Raw genomic sequence first — 16,378 nt, forward strand, 5'->3', positions numbered from 1 at the left:
GGAATGGGTAGGAAAACCAGCATCCTACACAGGACCTGAGTTCAATCCAAACTCCCGCAGGAACTCAATTCAAACTCTGAACTCAATTCAAGCTCTCACCCTGACTCAAATCCCACCCACCCCAACAGCAGTTCAGAGGCGGTAAAATGGCCCAGGGCCACACCAGCATGGAGGGCGTATCATGCTGCTCTCTAGACAGTTTGCAGAGCTTCCGAACTGGAGAGTGTGGAGAATCTGCAGTTCTGCCCATTTAGTTCCACAACAGAAAATAAGAGGCAAGAAAGGTGGGGCAAGAAGGATGGTGACCACGACTCCAGCTAGGTCTTTATAGCCGTGTCTCTGGATTTGTAGGCAACTCCTCGACTCTTCAGCTCCCACTCTATTCCTTGGGACAGGCGACCAGTGACCGATACTGCATGCACACCTGGCTTAAAGTTACTGACTCGCTGCCACTTGGAGATCCAGCTGTCCTCTAGACTCATCGTTGCAACGATTCCTTCAAAGGAAGAGCTGGTGCAGTCATACTTCATCTCTCTGTTACCCTTCATCTGCAGGTATGCATCACAATTGTCACAGCCGTCATATTCAAACTGGTCAATAGTCTTGACCAGCAAACACAGCAGACAAGTGCGCAGATCCCGAAGATCCTTTGGCACCGTCTCCAGGGCCATGCCCCCACTCCCTGCCCCTGCCACAGCACACCCAGGATTGCTGTTTTCATATCACTTTCTTCTCTCTCATTATTTGAGCATAGGAAAGCCATGGACTTTTGGGTATTGATTTGATAGCTTGCTACTTTACTATACAAGTCCATTGTTTCTAGGAGTCTCTTGGTAGAGGCCCATATTTATCAATACCCATCTGATAAAGGGTTGATATCAAGGATATACAAGGCACTGATTCATTGCCACTAGAAGAAAACATCCAACCCCATCAGAAAATGGGGAGATGAAATGAACAGAAACTTTCTCAAAGAAGAAATCTGAATGGCTAAAAGGCACATGAGAAAATGCTCTACATCACTAATCGTCAGGGAGATGCAGATCAAAACAACAATGAAATACCATCTCACACACAGAGACTGGCCCACATCCAAAAGAACAAAAGCAGGAACTAGAGCAATAGCACAGCGGGTAGGGCAGTTGCCTTGTATGCGGCCTACCCGGGTTTGATTCCCAGCATCCCATATGGTCCCCTGAGCACTGCTAGGAGTAATTCCTGAGTGCAGAGCCAGGAGTAACATCACTGGGTGTGACCCAAAAAAAGCAAAAAGCAAAAACAAACAAACAAACAAAAGCAATCGTGTTGGCTGGATATGGAGAGAAAGGGACTCTCCTTCACTGCTGGTGGGAATGATGACTGATTCAGCTCCTTTGGAAAACAGTACGAATGATTCTCAAAAAATTAGAAATTGAGCTTCCATTTGACCCAGCAATACCACTTCTGGGAATATATTCTGGAGTGACAGAAAAGTATATTAAAAATGACATCTGCACTTGTATGCTCATTGCTACACTATTTACAATAGCTAAAATCTGGGAAAAACCCGAGTGTTCAAGAACGGATGACTGGTTAAAGAAGCTTTGGTACATCTACACAATGGAATACTATGAGCTGTTAAAAAAGATGAAGTCATGGAATTCGCATATAAGTGGATCAACATGGAGAGCATCATGTCAAGTGAAATGAGCCAGAAGGAGAGTGACAGACACAGAAAGGTTGCATTCATCTGTGGAATATACAGCAGTAGAATTGAAGACTAACATCCAAGAATGACAGAGATGAGGTCCAGGAGGCTTGCCCCATGTCTTGGAAGATGGCCTCACATGCTGGGGGAAAAGGCAGCTCAGATAGAGAAGGGAACACCAAGTAAAGGGTGTCGGGAGGACCCAGTCGGGTTGGGAGATACGAGCCAAAAGTAGACTATAGACCAACCATGATGGCCACTCAATACTTCTATCACAAATCACAGCACCCAAAAGAAGAGAGAAAACAAAAGGGAATGCCCTGCCACAGAGGTGGGGTGGGGTGGGGGGGATGGGATGGGAGTGGTGGGAGGGCTCCTGGGATCATTGGTGGTGGAGAATGGGCACTGGTAGAGGGATGGGTACTTGATCATTGTATGACTAAAATGCAAACATTAAATTTTGTAAGTATGTAACTGTACCTCATGGTGATTCATTAATAAAAAACCACAGAAAGACTGAACACTCCACCCTCAGAAAAGGAGCAGCTTCAAGAGAATCTAAAATTTATTCCAGAATCTGAAAAAGGGGACCAGAGCAATAGCACAGTGGGTAAGGAGCTTGCCTTGTACAGGGACAAATTGGGTTCAAACCCTGTAAATCTATATGGTACCTAAGCACCAGCAGGAATGACTCCTGAACATTGCTGGCTATGGCTCAAAAATTAAGCCTCTAAAAGCAATAAATTAAATAATATGTTTTTGTGAGAATTAGATCTTGGTTCTGCTCATCATTTTTGTTTTACTGGATTCCATTCGTTTATCTCCCCACTCCCCACTGCAGTCCAGATAAGAAACCATCCAATATAAATACATATTATCCCAAGTCAAAAGGGACAGTACTACCTTGTCCCTAGGGAGACTAGATACTCATCTGACCCATGAGAAGGGTTCTCTGTGAAAGAAACCTGAGCATTGAGGTGAGATCAAGGCTCCATAATCTCATTACTACACTGAACTCTCACCAGTTCCCTACATGCTTCAGTGCTTGAAAAACTGCTTAATTCTCCACTGATGTTCATTCTCTCTCTCCCTAAACATTATTTATCCCTTTGACTATAGAACATCTTCTGAAATTCTTGTGTATTGTGAGAAAGGAAGAGAAAAAGGGAGAAAGACACACACAGAGAGAGAGAAAGAGAGAGAGAGAGAGAAGGGGGAGGGGGAGGGAACACTCTTTCCTTTCCTTTACCGTCTCCTCACAACTTACAGTGTAATCTAGTTTGTCAAATGTCAGTGACTGTCCTGACTGCTTCTTTTTTGGAGGGTTATGAGTTATAAAACTCTTGTGCTTTTTGAACGCTGCTTGCTTCAATTTTAACAAAATGATTCTCTCTTTATTTTAGTAAATTAGGATTGAAACCAAATTGGGATCTTCCAGCTCAAATCCCAGCCATGTCATTAGGGAATTTCTGACTCTACCTGGATCTGTTGAGTTGTTCTGACGAAAGCTCTCTAGGCTTTTTACCACTTGTTGCACCCATGAGGAAAGAATTCAATTGTTTCTGACTTTGGGGTGCAGTGTTGATGCAGCCCAAACCGCACCTCCAACCACAAACAAACAAACAAACAAACAAACTTCCCTGCCCTGTCCATGAAACAGGTCCAGACATGTAGCTGCAGTGCAATCACTAGCTGGGTACTCAGAAAAGGAGAGAAGAGAGCATAGGATCACTCGACTCTTGGGAGGGGGTCTAAAGTAAACAGGAATTAAACCAGTTAATGGCAGGAAGGGCCAGGGGATCACTCAAGTCCCTGCCAAGAGTCTTGTCTTCATTCTCTCCCTGTGCTTGGTTCTCTCTTGGCTGAAACTCTGAGGCTGTGATCCTGAGAGTGAGAGCAGCCAATCTACCAGTGCACTCGGGAGTCAAGTCTCATCAGCTATTAGATAAAAGCTACCCAAATTAGATCGGGACCAAAACTCTCATTCTCCATTTTATTGCACACCTCCTAGAGCATATTCAGTACCAGAGAAGAAATAGCCACAGAGGAAAATTAGAAGCAAGAATGGTGAAAAAGAAAATAAAGAGTGGAGAATAACATGACGCTCGCCATAGCCATGCCACTGGACCCCACGCCAGGCTGTTTCACTCGGGGTGCCCCAGGTGGGGGCGGGTGGGTGCGAGCCCTCCCTGCCCCAAGGGACCAAGCCCTAGCAGCTGAAATTAGTGATATATGAAGAAGGTCTTAATGGCCCTTGTCAAAATAGAACAATCTTCACACTCTTTCCTCTATGGATATTTTTTGTAGCATTTTCAGCGGTTTTTCATAACAAACAATACAAAATATATTATTTCGGTTCTGCTTTGGGATAGGCATTGGATTTGGGATGGAAAAATCCCAAATATGGTGGTGGGAAGGTATGATAGTGGTGGGATTGGTGTTTAAATATCAAATATAATCAAATATTGTGAACTACCTTATAAAATAAAATAAATGCTATGGTGAGCTACCTTATAAAATAAATGTTATGTGAACTACCTTATAAAATAAAAAAATTAAATAAAAAGAAAAGAGCATGAGATTAACACCACAAATAACTTATGGCAGGAGTCCTTCTCAGCTCCCCAGGACTTGAACCATCCTAGGCCCCTTTCTGAGACCAGCCCAAGGGCACCAACACTCTAACTTATACCCACCACATGATGGACCTCAGCTTTAATATGCTTCCCTTGGAACCAGCCTGGGAGCCTCCCAAAGAATTGTTCCGTACCACCGTCCCCATCCACAACACAAGTGGACAGGGCCACAGAGAAGGATTGATCACCTTGTCAGCAGTAGTGTGGGGACATTTCCACCCAACCCAGGTCTAATAAATCACCTGCATCAAGGAGACACACAGGAACTACAGCCCCTCCTCACCCCATTTCTCAGTCACTGGATTCTGCTTTGATTTCCTGCTCTGGTGGGCCACCGGGGTTACAGATGAACATCTCTGCAAGGGAGCCCTGAGTCACTGGAGGAGTTGAAGGAGCCAAAGCAAACTTTTTGATCAATACTGGGTCCACAATGCCTGCCCTTCCCAAAATTCTTTCCAAGCCTTGTCAAAAAATATTCACAGGACACTCCAAACAGGACAGTTGTCTCCTAGGTCAGCAAATACCTGCTCACAATTACCTGGTCTAGTTCACCTGTTTAGATCTGTTTTGGAAAAAGACATTATTTAAAAACTGGAAACCCACTCAATGGTAAATCCCATAGGACATCTGGTCTCCTCCTAGTGGCTCACAGTGGCTGCATCACAAACCATGTCCACAAAGACCTGGCATTGCTCTTTGATCTGTGAGTTCTCTGGAAGTCTGAGACATTAATACCCCAGGAAGAAGCCCCTTTGTCAACACTGTCCATATACAGATAAAGGATCGAACAAGACTCCACAGTGGGACACAAGGCCCCCTGAGACTAGAAGCATGTCAGGCCCTGGTTCTATCTCCAGCACCGAATTATCCCCAGTGTGTTACCAAGCCTGGCCCACAGGCACGGTTTCAGACGTGACCCTTGAGTTGGGTGCAACTCTCCTCAAAAAAGTGTGTGTTTGGGACTGGAGCGATAGCACAGCGGGTAGGGCATTTGCCTCTCAAGTGGCCGACCCAGGTTTGAATCCCAGCATCCCATATGGTCCCCTGAGCACCGCCAGGGGTAATTCCTGAGTGCATGAGCCAGGAGTGACCCCTATGCATCGCTAGGTGTGACCCAAAAAGCAAAAAAAAAAAGTGTGTGTTTTTATATATATAAAATATAAATATATTATATATAACTATATATAATTATATAATATAGAAATATTATATATAATAAAATAATAATATTATATATATAAGGGTCACACCATTTCAGATGTGACGCTTGCACCCATTTCAGATGGGTGCAACTCTCCTCAGAAAAGTGTGTGTTTGTTTCTATATATATGCATATATATATATACATATATATATGTAGCACTGTTATCCTGTTTCTCATCGATTTGCTTGAGCAGGCACCAGTAACGTCTCCATTATGAGACTTGTTGTTACTTTTTTTGGCATATCGAATACACCATGGGTAGCTTGCCAGGCTCTGCCGTGTGGGTGAGATACTCTTGATAGCTTGCCGGGTTTTCCCAGAGGGGCGGAGGAATTGAACCCGGGTCGATATATATGTATATATACAAATATCTATCTATTTGTCTACTGGGGCTGGCGTGATATCCAAACGCATTGAATTTCTACTTTGCTGTGGAAGATCCCAGTGTGTTCCTGGCACCACATTGTACCCCAATAATTGTCAGGAGTCATGGCCACGCACAGAGCCAGGAGTAACCTCTGAACACCACCAGTTGTGGCCCCAAAACCATAAATAAAAATCATGAAAAATTCAAAGTAACTATATTCAAGGATGGAATGAAAAATATGTTAATACTCAATGAATGTAAGGAAGTATGGTGCCGCCAGCAGGACAACCTGTCCCTGCGGGGCGAGTGCATCAGCAGCCTGATGGTGCCATCAGAGTTCCTGATACCCCAAAATTGCCCTGTGCCTTTGGCCTAATCCCAACAACTTGGGTCCAAGTTTACCAAGAAATTAAACAGCAAAAAGGTATGTGGAGGCCACACCCACAAACCTCCTTCAGTTCAGCTATTGACCTTATTTCAGAGACCCATAAATGCCAAACGAGTTCAAAAGCCACAGTTAGGACCCTCGGAGCAGTGTACTTCAGGTGAAACTGGCACGCCCTGCAGGGCAGGGCATAAGCCAATAGTTTACTTCTCTAGAAAAGATGGAAACAAGGGCCATGATCCAGAAACACACAAAAGAATCTCCGAACTGAACAGGTCGCTGGAGAGATGCCTCTGGACTTTAAGCCAGGCCGACTTCACAGGGTGCCTCGGATGGGGACAGGTGTCATCCCTCCACCTGCCCCCTAAGAACCCCGGTAGATGCCGATTTCCAGAACACAATGAGAAGTGCAGGTACTTGGGTCCAGTGATGACAAATTCCAGGCCTCAAGGGATAGGGGATGGGCTGGTCCCTCTCATCCCCCCTCCCCAAGGGACCCTGGAGATCACGCCCATAAACTGCCTCTGGCTGCTACTTAATCTCCGAACCGGCCATGATCCAGAGATACACAAAAGAATCTGCAATTGAGCAGCTCCCTGCAGAGATTTCTCCAGACCCTAAGTATCTAAAAGTTTAGAATTCCAGGAGATGCCACAGCAACATCTTATGCTATTCATAACAAGCAATGCAAAAGACAGTATGGGGAGACTGTCTGCTATAGAGGCAGGGGGAGAGGTGGGATGAGTAGGGGGATACTGGAGACCTTGGTGGTAGGAGTTGTACACTAGTGGAGGGTTGGGTGATTGATCATTGTATGACCGAAACTCAAACAGGAAACTTTATAACTGTATCTCAGGGGGATAAAAAATAATAATAAAAAGTAATAAAATAAAATTAACATTTTGAATAAAAAGAATAATATGAAGTTCATGTCCAATTCAATCAGCTTAGTCAATGGCTGAATAAGTAGCAGTACTCCTACATTAATTAAAAAAATACTTAATGAATGTATATAAAATCCCAAAAGAGAAGAAGAAAATGAGGCCTACTTTAAAATTACCAATCTAGTGGCTGGAGTCATAGTACAGCAAGTAGGGCATTGCCCTTGCACGAGGCCAACCCAGGTTTGAACCTCGGCATCCCATATGGTCCACTCAGAACCTCTAGGAGTGATTCCTGAGTGCACAAACTTTGGAGTAACCCTTGAGCATCTTGAGGTGTGACCACAACTTCCCACCAAGAAAGAAAAAGACAAAAAAAAGAATTATTTATTTACAAAAGCAATAAGTGTTGATGTGGATGTGGGAAGAAAGAAATGCTCTTTTACTGTTGGTGGGAATGCTGACTGGTCCAGCCTTTTTTTGGGAAAACAATATGGACATTCCTTCAAAAACTAGAAATTGAGCTTCCATATGACCCTTCAATACCAATTTTGGAAATATATCCCAAGGGTGCAAAAAACAAAAGCACAGTAGAAATGACATCTGCACCTTGTTCATTGCAGCACTGTTAACAATAGCCAGAATCTGGAAACAACCCGAGTGTCTGAGAACAGACGACTGGTTAAAGAAACTTTGGTACATCTACACAATGGAATACTATGCAGTGGATATTAGGAAACATTAGGAAAGATGAAGTCATGAAATTTGCTTATAAGTGGATAGTCATGAAATTATGCTAAGAGAAATGAGACAGAAAGAGAGGGACAAACATGGAATGACTGCACTCATTTGTGGAATATAAAATAACATAATATGAGACCAACACTAAAGTAGACACAAGGCCAGGAATATTGCTCCATAGTTGGAAGCCTGTCTCATGAATTGGGGGAGAAGCAGCTAGAAAAGAGAAAGGATCACTAAGTTAATCATGGTTGGAGGAATTGTTCAGGATGGGAGATTTGTGCTGAAAGTAGATAAGGGATCAAATATGATAGCCTCTCGGTATCTGTATTGCAAACGATAATGCCCAAAAGTATAGAGAGAGACTACGGGGGAAATTGTCTGCCATGGAGGCAGGGAGAGACTTGGAAAGTGGGAGGGGGTACTCTGGGGACATTGGTGGTGGAGAATGTGCACTGGTGGAAGGATGGGTGTTTGATTATTGTATGACTGAAACTCAAACATGAAAGCTTTGTAAGTGTATCTCACAGTGATTCAATTAAAAAAAAGTTAATTTACAAGTCCAACTAATTACCTCCGACTAATTCCTCAGATTCATGTTGGACTCTACCTGCTTTATACATATTAAATCACCTAACTTGACCTACTCAAAGTCAATCAAAGACTTTGTACCCATTAGCACTACCAACTCCCTGGCATCTCATTCACTGGGCTCAGTGTTTATGCTTCTTCCTTTCTGTGAAGATTCAGACCAATCACCTGCCCCAGTCTTTGACCTGGCAGGTCACTGTGAGATCCAGTGTAAGGAACTGTGTGACCAGGGAAGAGGACAACTCATGACCCCAGAGAGTCTCCTCACACATGCAAATGCTGGAGAGAAGGCTGTTAGTCCCATTTTGTTGTGATGGGCAGAGATGTGCAGGCACCTAAGAGAGCACATAACTGGGGAAAGCGTGGGTTTGCTCTTGGGTCCCATGCCCTGCCTTAAGCTACCTGGTGCAGCCTTAGATGTGTGAGACCGAGCACGTGTATGGGATGTTGCAAGGAACAATTGGGGAGCAAGCAGGAGTGAGGATGGGGTTACCCCAGACTTGGCCTGAGTAGGAGCAGTTGCAGGTAGACCCTCCACCATAGCTCCTCCTTCTGGTTTCCCAGTAGGGACCCCTCTCCTCTCCCATCCCCTCTCCCCTCCAGCAGCTAGCCTTTTCATACAGTCACCACAGTGGTGTCAGGGGATGGTTGAGCAGAGAGGACCCCCGCCAGAAGAAAAAACAAAACACAACATCTCACTAACCCTTTTTGCCCACTACCGTGTGCAACGGGCTAAATTGAGGTGCACTTCTCACAACCGGCTCCTGTGACCACAGCGTGTCAGAGTGACACACAATTTCATAGGTATTACAGAACCTTGTGTTTTAATAGCAGACATGCTAAAATTCATGACTTTATTTTGTTGGTGCCAGACTACCAGGGCTTGCCTGCCCTCTACAGAGGAGACACATCAAATGAACTGGATTTGAAAGAATTTGATACAACAACCTCAGGGATTTAGAGGAGTGTGTGAGGGGACCTTCCTTCTGGATCTCCCAAGGTCCCGAAATCCAGTGAAGCTCAGACCTGGACATAGGAAAGGACGACATCCCCACAGATCTCCAGTATGTCCACCATGGTTGCCAACATGCGATGGCTGTAGTCAAAGATGTGCTGGCCATTGGCAAATACCTTGAACTTATAGGTGCTGGCGCGGATGGACAGCTGCAGGAGAGGGGCAGGTGTGAGATGGGGTGGGACAGGAGCTTGGAGGGAAGGGGAAGGAGAGCAGAACTCACATCAAAGTACTGTCCTGGAACAAAGGGATTGAAGGGAATGCAGCTCTCCTCAGGCCCCCAGCAACCTCTCTGGAAAGTGTTCCGCACGACGACACACTCTTTCATACGTGATTTGATGTGCAAAGCTATGTCCCCTGTGGTCCCCACACAGAAGTTGATCTCAAAACTGAGAGTACATAGGAAGGGAGTCAGTACTTTGAGTACATTACAGGGTGCCCCAAGCTTGGAGAATAGACTTCTACACTTCACCTCCAATTGGGGTCTGTACCTATATGCTGGACAGGGGATGAAGCCCCTAATGATGATGGTTCTGCGGGTCATCAGTCCCCCCTGAAGTCTCCGCATATATGGCACAGGCTGTGGAGTGAGAACAGAGGGTCCCATGTCACCAGAACCAGAGCTCCACTGGGAAAGCGAGGTACCCACTCCTGCTAGGGACCTTTGCCCATCTTCCAACTCTACTTTGCCCACCTCCCAACTCTCCATCTCTTGCACAGTCCCCTCTGCCCACTCCACTCCATCTTCTCAGGACACGTCCAAGAAGGGGTTCCCACCATCAATGAGTGCTTGCCCGAGATCAGCCCTCATATTGTCTGACCCCCACTGGCTCTCTTACCGGGTTGAAGACTGGGGGTGCCTCCATGGCCTAGCCAGTGAGGAAGAGAGAATACAGAACATTAAGCAAACATTCATAGCACATCATTACATGCAAGTGTTCCTTGGGGTGCTGGTGAGCACAACTTGGGGAGCTGAACTCATGGACACCCCTCATTCTCAGCCCCTCTCCCCATGGCATACGGCTTTCCACTTACAGGCAGATTTACTGGTGGTAGGATTTCAATTTCACGACCCTATATACAGAGAAGTATACGATCATTAGGAGTCTTAGAGTCCTTGGGCTTGAATGCCACTTTAAGGGGGAATCCATCACCCAGGCATGTACTTACATAGAATTCCATAGGAGGCATGGGCACCTGTGCGCACAAAGAGAAGGAGGTGATGAGGAAAACCCCAAACTGAGACATGGAGGCTGTGAAGGACATCCCCAGGACAACCTCCCACATCACCATCCATGGGAATTTTGAGGCCAAAGGGTGACAATGGATGGCTCATCAGTGTAGTGGGCTAGGTCTGTTTAGGGATCTCCAGTGCTCAGTGAGAAATTTCTTTAGATCTTTTGTTTCGGGAACCCCACCTGGTGATTAGGTGGTAGTCTCTCGTAACTCTGAGCTCATAGTTGTTCCTGTTATTGATCAGGGGACCAAGGGGTGCTGGGAAGAGAATGGACTGCATGCATGCAAAGCACATCTTCATATACAAGGGTGCCTGGATTTGATCCCACCATGGTCCCTTGATAACTGTCAGGAGCCTTACCCCTGGTCACCTCATCTTTAACTTCAACTTGACCCTCCCTCCAGTCCCCCTCCCAAAGAAGGTATTAGAGTCCTTGGGACCAGATACTCCTGCCACACCTCCAATCACTGTACTTTGTGCTTCCCCCATCTCTCTCTCTTTCTCTCTCTCTGTATATATATATATATATATATGTATATATATATATACACATATATGAAATCCCTCCGTCTTTTCTCTCTTTCTCCAACCTTTTCTTCCCTTCCACCTACTTCCCTTTATCCTGCTTCTCTCTTTCTTGCTCTCTCCATTCTTCCTTTTCTCCAATTTTTGAGGGGGGTGGTCCTCATGTCATGTTTATGTGTTCCTGATCTTGTTCCAGAATCTCCTGCCCCGCCTCCAGGCTGTCTTCAGCAGGGCATTTTGGAGGGGGGCAGGTTGAGTTTACCTCCTCGCCCTGAACAGAGCCCTGGCAGCCAAAAACCTTTGGGACCCAGCCACAGCCATGCTCAAGGCCCCTCTCCACATACTAAGCCTCATGCATGAAGGAACCAGCAGAGGAACACAAATGTGCGGGACCCGGGGCTGAGATCTCCAAGCCTGCTCAGATCGGGACTGGGCCTCCTCCATCCAGACCCCCCATTTTCCAGTAGCTATGCAGTCACACCCACAAACTGCCCTTGGCACCGTGTAATCCCATCAACACCCAGATCTAGAGACTATAAAACAAAGCTCCCGGAAGCGTGCGGCTATATTTGCGACTGTGCATCCTCTTATAGTCTAGTTCTCCCTCTCGGAGAACTTGGCAAGCTACTGAGAGTATCCTGCCTGCACGGCAGAGCCTGGAAAGCTCCCTGTGGTGTATTAGATATGACAAAAACAGTAACAATGATGGGTCTCATTCCCCTAACCCTGGAAGAGCCTCCAATGCAGCACCATTGGGAAGGACAAGTAAAGAGGGGCTGCTAAAGTCTCAGGGCTAGGACTAAAGGAGAAGTTACTGGCATTTGCTCGAGCAAATCGATGAACAATGGGATGACAGTGACAGTAACAGTCCTGTTCCAGCAATATTTGACCAAATTGGCTGAAATCTTCAACCCCTGGGCCCAGTGGTACTGGGAGCTACTCCGGCAGTTTTTTTGGAGGCCCTCCAGTGCTAGTATTGAACTTGAGGTCTCACCATACAAGGCCTGTGCCCAGTCCTTTGCATCTTCTTCCTGCTTCTTTTCCTATTGTGCTTTCTATCTTATTTTTATTTATTTTCGGGTGTTGGTTCACACTTACAAGTGCTCTGGTATAATTCCAGGCTCTGTGCTTATGGATCATTTCTAATGGGGCACAGAGGATGGTATTGGGTGCTGAGGATCAAGCCTGGATCCTCTGTGGAGAAGGCAAGTTGTTTTATCTCTGTCCCCCCCCCCCCCAAGGCCTTACATTAAAACTATTCTCAATTTCCTTTAGAAATATTTTAATTGTTGATTTCTCTTTAACCCAGCTACCTCCCTGAACCTAGGTTCCCTTCTAAGCTATGATGCTTTTCTATGACTGTAACTAGGACATCTGTCAGCTGGGATACTTTAAGGGAGAAAATGTCCTCCAGGTCAGACTCCTGAATGGGGAGATTCCACTGGAGCTCAGATTCCACCTGGCAACAGGACCCAAGAGAGTTCTTTCATCCTGCTATATGGAACTTCAGTCACTGCTGACTCACCTGCATCCCTTCAGCTAAGAGATCCACACCAGTCAACTTTGGAAATCAACCAATGGGAGGGAAGAAAAGACAGAAATAGACAATGAGAGAAGCCACTCACCCCTAAGTAGGGGGGACCGTTTGCAAAGAAGTTAATAGATTGAAGGGTCACATCCCCATCCACAATCAGGTGGGTGACTTCCTGGAAGGGGATCTGGTGCTCATATTCATAGAAAAGACTTCCGTTCACCAGCACCTGGAGGAAAAGGTAATGAAGATCAGAGGTCACTAGTCCCAGAGAGACCTAGGGGAAAGTACAAACAGGAAGTGGTGAACAGGGAGGTTTTTTTTGACTTGAGGTCAATTCTGGGAGGTGAGCTGGAGACCCAGAGCAAGGACCTCAGGAATCCCCAGGTCGAAGGTCAATTTGGAAAAGTCAAAGGTCAGCTCTGAGTTGATGGAGAGGTGGCTCATGAGAGAGAACACTTTGAGTGAAGTCCTGCATACCAACTGGGGACCTAAGAGGAACAGCCTAGAGATGGCAGATGAGAGCCAATGGAGAAGGTGATCTAGGAGCGAGGTTGGGAGAACATTGAGCCTGAATCTGGTTTGAATTTTGAGGTTTAATTCTAAAACAGACTATGTCAACCTCGCTAACTCCTCTGGACATCCTGGACAACGTGGCCATAAGGCTGGGGTGGGGCTCAGCAGTAGAGCGCATGTCTTGCATGTGTGAAACCCTGAGTTGAATCATGTTCTCCACATTCTCCCAACCCCGGTCCCCAGTCCCTACCATTTCATGGTGCCTGCAAGCAAGGGGCAGCCCTACATGTCATAGCCACAAAGAGAAAGGAGGGAAGCAGAAAACTGGGCATGACAGATAACCCCACAGGCTAGAGCACACGCTATGTGTCTGAGAGAATTTGATCTTTTCCCCATCATGATCTCCCCAGCTACTTAAATATGAATACATTTAAGTGAAAAGGAAGCCTGAGGAATCGAGGGAAAGAGTTGGTTAGAGGAAGAGTCTGACTCTGACCTTGTAATGCTCCTGCATGACCATCACCAGCAGCTCGAAGTGCTCCCCCCTTTGGAAGAGCGTCCTCCTTTCCTCCTGCACCTCGCACCACTGACCCGACAGCAGAGAGTTGAAGACCACCTTGACCAAGTTGTCAAAGAGGTGGTTGAGTTGGAAGGCGATGTCAGCCCCTGGCTCCGGCCCCAAGGCAAAGTTCACTGCAAACCTGGGGGACAGGAGGACCTGTTCCTCAAGTCTTCCCAGTCTGAGGACCTGGGCAGGGTCTACAGGGAAACCGATTAGTCCCACCCAACGAGGTTGTGATGACAGTGAGGGAGGAAGAGGTACTGGGATCTATTGACCAAGAGATGTGGGACATGGTGTCTTAGAGTGCCAGGATGCGGTGAACCATAATTTTTTGCTCACTGACAGCCTCAACTTCCAACACTAATTCTCCAACCACACCTGAATAACCAGGGGGCCAGACTGTGCCAGCATCCACAGCTTTGTCAGCTCAGGCTTCCCCGATGTCTTCACGTTCCCCTAACAATATCCCTTGTCCCCACGAAACCAGAGGGCCCAGGAGTACCTTAGTCAGAGCACATCACGCACTGGAGCATCCCAGTTTCTCCTGATGGCAGCGCACCTCATGCCTGGGACTTTCCTCTCCCTCAAAGCCCTGATGCCGGAAGTACCCCAGAACCCCATCTTCTCCTTTAGTCTCTGATCAGATTTTTTCCCACCTAGGTAATCCTCCCTAACCTCCCCTTAAGAGACAATGCCATGGCCCTCTTCCTCTCTCCATCTCCCCCGCACCCATATTGGTCTCTATCACCATGTAGTATAGTTTATACTTCATCTTTTTCTCCCCTTCTGGTGGTTTTAGTCTCTCCAGTAGTGCTGAGGGCCTGGGGGTCCACTGAAGGTGCTACCTTCTGGCAGCCTCTCCCACTGGATTTCCTGGGGGATCCCTCACCTTGTCATGTCGTTGCAGGCCATTCCCTGGAGGTAGATCGATGAACCGACGTTCAGGGCACATGGTATGGGTTGGCAGAAGGGCAGCGTCTACAGTAGACCCCATAAAACGGCCTCAGTTGTCATGTGTGCAAAGTAGCATTTTCTCTTCTTGGGGATGCCCCACCCAAAATCCCTTTCACAAGACAGAGGGACCCCAGGATTGAGGGTCAGTATGAAGAAGCGGGTTGAGTATTAGGAACCGAGGGTGAGTGAGAGAGTAAATCAATCCCAGGGTTCGTGTAGCAGTTGGGCAGGTTCCTGGATCCCTGTTGCCTCTGTGCTTCAGGCTGGGAGGGACCTGGAGTGTGGGGGTCAGGGTGAACCCAGATCAGGACCTGGGTCTGTATCTCACCGGGTTGTAGCAGGGATGGTAGCCAGGTGCGGGCATGAACACCATCTTCAGATGCTGAAATGGCAGTTTGTCTTCTGACAGCTGCAGGAGTGCTGATGTGGCATATGGAAACCGAGGGTGACTCTTATATGCTCCTGGTTTGCTGTTTCTTATTCCTAGGAAACCCCACCTCTGACCCTGCCAGTTGACTCCCTTTTCCTAGCTAAGATCTTTCAACTCCCTTCTTCTCCCATGGGGAATCTCAGCAAAAAGACTCCCACCCCACCTCCAGTCTAATTATTGGGTACTCACTCTAAGAATTACAGAATAAAGCACTTATGTTGGGGAGCATAAAGCTTTATTTATTTTAATACTTTAATATTTAAAAAAATATTATTTTGGGGCTGGAGCGATAGCACAGCGGGTAGGGCGTTTGCCTTGCACGCAGCCGACCCAGGTTCGAATCCCAGCATCCCATATGGTCTCCTGAGCACCGCCGGTGGTAATTCCTGGGTGAAGAGCCAGGAGTAACCCCTGTGCGTCGCCAGGTGTGACCCAAAAAGCAAAAAAAAAATTATTTTAATATTTATTTAAAATAAATAAAGCAATTATTTTTTGGGCCTAGTAAAGAGCCTCTTAGGAAGTTGCTTGGTCACTGGTCCTAAAGTTACCAAAGGCTTGAGGATCACAACGCTTTAAGTGGCAACCACTGAGCTGTCAGAAAATGTAAACGAAGTACCAACAGATACAGAAACTTCGACTTCACACAGAGAGGGTTGAAGAGCCCCCACATAAAAGGAGAAGCTTTTAAGAGAATATATAGGTGTCAGTAAGAATAAAAAAAGGGGGACCAGATCCATGACACAGCTGAAAATGCAGTTGGTTTGCAAGTCGCCTAACTGGGTTCGATCCCAGACATCCCATACGGTCACCACGCAATACGAGGATTGATTCTTGAACACAGCCTGGAGTTAGCCCTGAGCATCACTGGATGTGATGCAACCCCTCCTCTCAATAAATAAAAGTAGCTTACATCAGGAGCCCTTCTCTGTTCCCCAGGACTTGAATCAGCCATGGTTCCTTATTGGGACCAGCCCAAGGGAACCAACACCACAACTTCTACCCATCACATGATGGTCCTCAGCTTTAACATGCTTCCTTTGACACTTCCTTTGTGTATAAAAATAAAAAGAAAAGGCGCGGGCGAGGGAAGGGACGCCTCACCGCACGAGCCAGGCA

The 16,378-nt window shown here is 46.5% G+C and overlaps 2 protein-coding genes across 2 annotated transcripts; both read right to left on the reverse strand.

Moving 5' to 3' along the window:
- Nucleotides 1-224: 224 nt before the first annotated feature.
- Nucleotides 225-671, reverse strand: LOC101549942 (transcription elongation factor SPT4-A-like). The gene has a single exon (XM_012933002.2). The coding sequence runs from the start codon at nucleotides 669-671 to the stop codon at nucleotides 318-320; it is 354 nt and encodes a 117-aa protein (XP_012788456.1). The 3' UTR covers nucleotides 225-317.
- Nucleotides 672-9,512: 8,841 nt separating this feature from the next.
- Nucleotides 9,513-15,205, reverse strand: LOC101551708 (galectin-4). The gene is made up of 9 exons (XM_004601060.2): nucleotides 15,161-15,205; nucleotides 14,768-14,856; nucleotides 13,813-14,017; nucleotides 12,895-13,029; nucleotides 10,678-10,704; nucleotides 10,347-10,376; nucleotides 9,999-10,087; nucleotides 9,731-9,896; nucleotides 9,513-9,656 (listed from the first exon to the last, which is right to left on the reverse strand). Exons 1-9 carry the CDS (start codon nucleotides 15,203-15,205, stop codon nucleotides 9,513-9,515), a joined length of 930 nt encoding a protein of 309 aa, XP_004601117.2.
- Nucleotides 15,206-16,378: the final 1,173 nt, after the last annotated feature.

The sequence above is a fragment of the Sorex araneus genome, chromosome 8 (assembly GCF_027595985.1).
Source record: "Sorex araneus isolate mSorAra2 chromosome 8, mSorAra2.pri, whole genome shotgun sequence".
Classification (NCBI taxonomy): domain Eukaryota; kingdom Metazoa; phylum Chordata; class Mammalia; order Eulipotyphla; family Soricidae; genus Sorex; species Sorex araneus.

Coding starts and splice junctions, on each gene's coding strand:
- LOC101549942 (XM_012933002.2), bottom strand. CDS start 671: ATGGCCCTGGAGACGGTGCCAAAGGATCTTCGGGATCTGCGCACTTGT.
- LOC101551708 (XM_004601060.2), bottom strand. CDS start 15,205: ATGGTGTTCATGCCCGCACCTGGCTACCATCCCTGCTACAACCCG. Junction 14,018..14,767: donor GCCTGCAACGACATGACAAG/GTGAGGGATCCC, acceptor CCTGTCCCCCAG/GTTTGCAGTGAACTTTGCCT. Junction 9,657..9,730: donor TTCCAGGACAGTACTTTGAT/GTGAGTTCTGCT, acceptor CCTCTCCTGCAG/CTGTCCATCCGCGCCAGCAC.